The sequence below is a fragment of the Procambarus clarkii genome, chromosome 26, assembly GCF_040958095.1.
Source record: "Procambarus clarkii isolate CNS0578487 chromosome 26, FALCON_Pclarkii_2.0, whole genome shotgun sequence".
NCBI lineage: Eukaryota > Metazoa > Arthropoda > Malacostraca > Decapoda > Cambaridae > Procambarus > Procambarus clarkii.
The window spans coordinates 19634734-19640418 of record NC_091175.1 but is presented as its reverse complement, the minus strand read 5'-3'; the positions used below and the strand labels follow the sequence as shown (position 1 = coordinate 19640418).

Here is a 5685-nt window from a genome sequence, read left to right as displayed (position 1 = left end):
CTCTGTGTTGTGAAGCTCCTCTCTGTGCTGTGAAGCTCCTCTCTGTGTTGTGAAGCTCCTCTCTGTGCTGTGAAGCTCCTCTCTGTGTTGTGAAGCTCCTCTCTGTGCTGTGAAGCTCCTCTCTGTGTTGTGAAGCTCCTCTCTGTGTTGTGAAGCTTCTCAGCTGTCATCTTGCTGTAAACATTATAATTTACAACGTTCTGTGTAAACAAGATGTGCTTGTAGATCATTATACTCTAATGCTTGCTTGGCATCAAGTATTTACGTCAACTTGCGAAACCTGTACATCTTTTTTTATCGACTGATGATGGCGGCTTAGCCTTTGTTTAATAAAGCCGCTATGATTGAGGAAAGATGTACAGGTTTCGTAAGAGGAGACATAAATACAAGATGTGATCCCTGCTCCCCAATCATTACTAAACATTGCAAAGGAATTGATCCATAGTGACTACCTGTGACTTCAACTTTGACTTCGACAAGCACTTCGACCTTGCAATACTGACTTTCTTTGTTCAATGAAGGGGTCATGGGGTTCATGATGTTCTTTGTTCATGGGGTCATGATGAACGAGGACTATGATGAATGAGGAGACACTAGTGAACACGACCAGCGTGGGTTTGTGTTGATTCAAGGCAGCAGTGTTCGGGGTGTTGAGACATTTTGAGTGTTGCTTCCTCTGTGGCTCGCTGTGGTGCCGCGGAGACGCCTCTTAAGACTCAAGACTGTGTCTCTGGGATCACATCGCCCAAGACAGAGGCCAATTTGACTCGAACAAAGAGCCCGGGGGCTTATGTGATAGCCGGAATGGTGTGATATCAGGTCTATATTAGACTTGAGGCTAGCAGTACACCTGCCTGATATCATACCTGTACCTAGCTGATATCATACCTATGGACGATAACGGGAATGTATTTTCTCTGGCCAGCCTGTTGGGCTAGGATTTCCTAGCCTGCGAGACTGCGTATCTTCCCAGCACGCAGACTGGCTAATCTAGTAACTCCAATAGAAATTAAAGTGTTTCCCGTTGAGATATCTCATGACTTAGTGCCATAACTGGACACCATAGGTCCTGGTGCCACGCCGGGAAGATGAGATATCTCCTTCGTAACCTCCAAGGCCCTTGAGATGCTGGTTCTGAGAGACTTCAAAGACGAGTTGTGTGTGTGTTGTGAAGGAAAATGTGAGAGAAGTCTGGGGTAGTTGAGACGCGGGATGAGGGAGGCTGGAGATGATGCGGTTTCCCTTGGGTGAGGGTTAGGGCAGGGAAGGTGTGAGGGGGTAAGCCCTAGGAGCCGCCTAGCCCCCGTCCCTGAGCCCTAGGAGCCGCCTAGCCCGCGTCCCTGAACCCTAGGAGCCACCTAGCCCCATCCCTGAGCTCCAAGAACCGCCTAGCCCGCGTCCCCGAGCCCTAGGAACGGCCTAGCCCCCCAGCCACGGAGCCCTAGGAACGGCCTAGCCCCCCGCCACGGAACCCTAGGAACCGCCTAGCCCCGTCCCTGAGCCCTAGGAGCCGCTTAGCCCCGTCCCTGAGCCCTAGGAACCGCCTAGCTCCATCCCTGAGCTCCAAGAACCGCCTAGCCCCCGTCCCTGAGGCCTAGGAACCGCCTAGCCCCGTCCCTGAGCCCTAGGAACGGCCTAGACGCCATGCTGGGCTCACTCCGCAAGAAGAACTGGAATAGGAAGGTAAAGTTTCTGCCCCAGACTGTCAATACCATTTCCTAGTCGATTTTCCTTTTTTTTTATCATTCTCAGAGTGTATAAAATGGGTTCACTAAACAACAGTTGATTGCATCTAGTGTTGATGATCTTGCGCAACCCCCTTGCACGGACGGCACGTGTTGGTTGCACGTGTTTACGTGCAAGTAAGAGAATACTATACAGCATATCGATAGGGCTAATTAGCAATTGAAAAAGTGAACGCCGTGTCAATTAGGCGTTCAGTTCAAAACGCTGAGAGCGTGTTTTTTTTTTTTTTTTAGATAATTTTTTTTTACTAGGGGTTCATTATAAATGATGCTAAAGTTGGTAGTGATGCTGTGAGCTGAGAGATGTTATCCCACATCAGCTCATCTCAAGCTTATTTTTGGTGAGCTTTTGACCCGTAATAATCATGATGGTTAATATGAGCTACTGGTGATGTGACGACTTAGTCTGAATTTGGTAACTAGCTCGTCAAGATTGTAACTTGCTTAGCTAAATGAATTGTGGGGTTCAGTCCCTGAGCCCATTATGTGCCTCTGTAACCCTCTCCACTACCGCCCCCAGGATGGGTATGGGGTGCATAATAAATGAACTAAACTAAAAAAACTAAACTGCCGAAGCTCAGAGGAATTAGTTATCTTCGTCCATGATCAATTTTCATCCACACTTCCGTGGAAATAAACATGGAACGTGATGGCTAGCGGAATCTTGTAGGGAAGTACAAGATTCCGTGCAAGATTCCGTGCAAGATTCCGTGCAAGATTCCGTGCAAGATTCCGTACAAGATTCTCTCCAAAATGCCCTACAAGATTCCCTTTCCACAGTTTATCTCTGGGAAAATATTTTAATCATTAACTCCCCAGTTGCGTACATCAACGGAGGTTTTAAGAACTAAATTAATGGCGCCACTTTTAACAAGAGGATCTTAAGGGGTCAGGATCCGTGAAGCATTTGCTCAACCTCTTACGAAACCTGTTCATCATTCCTCAATCATGGCGTCATTGTTGGTGCTAAACTGTTTATGAGCTCTGAACCACTACCAGGTAGGTTGTTCAGGACCAGAACGGCCTTGGCTTCTAGGTTTCATAGCTCGTAAACTATTTAATAAATGTAAACATAGCCATGGATAAGAAAAGATGTACAGGTTTCGTACGGGGTTGCGTAAACGATTGACGAATCCTGGCCTTGACGACTCAGATTTAGGGGTTAAAATCGAGACATATCGATCGCTAGAGACTGGTGGCGACATCTATGGGATCTTTTCTCAGTATATCCAGTAAACAAACGCCTCCCAGCGATTAGTTTTCCCCTGAGGAAAAGGTACGAGTTTATCCCAAATATAAATGTGATATATATATATATATATATATATATATATATATATATATATATATATATATATATATATGTATATATATATGTATATATATATATATATATATATATATATATATATATATATATATATATATATATATATATATATATAGATGCAATGTTTGGGATGTATGCTCAAATAGAGGCAATACGTCCTTCTCCTCGGTGTATATACATTAAGCTTATTCTTTAGTCCTGGACAAAAACATACGCAGGACTAAAATATACTTTCTGTTTGGCCAGAAAGCTGCTCTGATAGTATGTTTTTATATATTCAAATACCGATTAAATAAAATTTAATGTCCAGTTGCAACATCAACACTCTTGTTGATGTTGCACACTGTACGGAGTCCGGTCACTCTTGTTGATGTTGCACACTGTACGGAGTCCGGTCACTCTTGTTGATGTTGCACACTGTACGGAGTCCGGTCACTCTTGTTGATGTTGCACACTGTACGGAGTCCGGTCACTCTTGTTGATGTTGCACACTGTACGGAGTCCGGTCACTCTTGTTGATGTTGCACACTGTACGGAGTCCGGTCACTCTTGTTGATGTTGCACACTGTACGGAGTCCGGTCACTCTTGTTGATGTTGCACACTGTACGGAGTCCGGTCACTCTTGTTGATGTGATTTCGTTTGTTATTCACAAGAATAATGAACGATATCTCTAGCCACACCCTGGGATCAAACCCACGTGTGCTTGAGGCGTCCAGGGTTCGATCCCATTGTATGGCGCCAGTGCTTTCACCAACGTACCTCACCATTCACCTCGGCCTGTAGGGCAAGGTATCAGGAGAAAGTGCTAAGCCATTACGACACTATATCTTTGTGAAAATATTTCAATTATTAACTCCCCAGTTGCGTGCATGAACGGAGGTTTTTAAGAACTAAATTGAGTACGCCACTTTTAACAAGAGGAGCTTGAGGGGTCAGGATCCGTACCTTGCCTCGACATATTGGCATATTTCGTAATATGTATATGCAATATGTAAGTACACATTGCATACCCTGATTCGTGACGTCATGTGCAAGGGGGGGAGGGGGGTGTCTAAGTGTATCTAGTTAGTGTAGAGTGTAAAATGTCACTCCCCCCCCCCCATCCCCCCCCCCCTTGGCCTGGGGCATGGGAGGGGGGGGGATGCTAGTTTTTTTTTCCGGATGGTTCGGAAATTAGCGTTATTCTTCTCCTGTAGGAGGCGGTGAACGAGGTGTCAGCCAAACGTTCCTTTACCGACCCCGCGCGGCAGATCTTTCACGAGCTCCGCGCGGCTGCTTCAAGCGGCGGGCTGAAGGGGGCGTCCTGCTCCCTGCAGGGGTCACCTCGCCCCCCACGCCGCCCCTCGCCAGGGGGGACAGCGCCCCCCTCCCTCCAGCCGAGCCCCGCCACCAGCCGCCGTGATGGTATTCTCCATGACCCCAGCAGGAGCGGCAGCCCTGGGCGCGCGTCACTCCGGGGCTCTGACGAGTGGCCAGGGGCATCGCCAGGGGCATCGCCAGGGGCGTCTCCGGCCCTCAGGAGGAGGTCGGGGCTGGGGGCAGGTGAGGGGAGACCTCCTGCCCTCACGGACGGTGAAGGGTCGAGTCTTCCAGAGAAGCGACAGGTGCTGGTAAGAGGTTATAGATGACTGTGCTAGTGGCACCATGCCCACTCTCACAGCTGCACGCCCACTCTCACAGCTGCACGCCCACTCTCACAGCTGCACGCCCACTCTCACAGCTGCACGCCCACTCTCACAGCTGCACGCCCACTCTCACAACTGCACACTCACTCTCACAACTGCACGCCCACTCTCACAGCTGCACACCCACCCTCGTAGCTTCAAGCTCACTCTTATAGCTATACCCCCTCAATTAGTTTCTTGAGCATTGCACGCACGGCTACGCAATTGTGAATGTTGCATGCGGGTTGGCGTGCAAGTGCGTGCAGGACGCATGGCCATTGCTTAGTGCTGTGTGCTGCTTCATGCGTGTTCTCTCATACATGTGGCTCCGCCTTAAAGCACGCCTACAAGCCTTAAACACTTGTCTGTGCATGTATATATTTTTAACGCTCTTATAAATGTATACAGTATACTATGTGTATTTTTTTCCAGCATTCGACGGATCGTAACTCATGCAAAAACACACACACACACACACACACACACACACACACACACACACACACACACACACACACACACACACACACACACACACACACACACACACACATTCACACACGGTAAGTACAATTTATAGTTTGTTTACTATAAAACATTTTCATTCTTTCATATTTCGTGTTTTATCAAAGAAAACGACTACCGTGAAGGGGTAACTGTACGTGATGCTGTGACGAGATTATTGAAATCCTTCCAAATGGTCTCCAGAGTACGCGTGTGTGTGTGTGTGTGTGTGTGTGTGTGTGTGTGTGTGTGTGTGTGTGTGTGTGTGTGTGTGTGTGTGTACTCACGTAATTGTGGTTGCGGGGGTTGAGCTCTGACTCTTTGGTCCCGTCTCTCAACTGTCAATCAACTGGTGTACAGGTTCCTGAGCCTACTGGGCTCTCTCATATCCACATTTGAAACTGTGTATAGAGTCAGCCTCAACCACATCACTGCCTAAT

At 47.7% G+C, this 5685-nt stretch overlaps 1 protein-coding gene across 1 annotated transcript in view; it reads left to right on the top strand.

Annotated features, from left to right (window-relative positions):
- Window positions 1–4721: 4721 nt before the first annotated feature.
- The window catches only part of LOC138368820 (prisilkin-39-like), a 6081-nt gene continuing 5117 nt past the window's right edge, over window positions 4722–5685 (top strand). Inside the window, exons 1-2 of the mRNA XM_069331522.1 lie at window positions 4722–4893; window positions 5174–5186. Of these exons, the coding sequence (XP_069187623.1) occupies window positions 4722–4893; window positions 5174–5186 (185 nt within the window). The remainder of the gene's footprint in view (window positions 4894–5173; window positions 5187–5685) is intronic.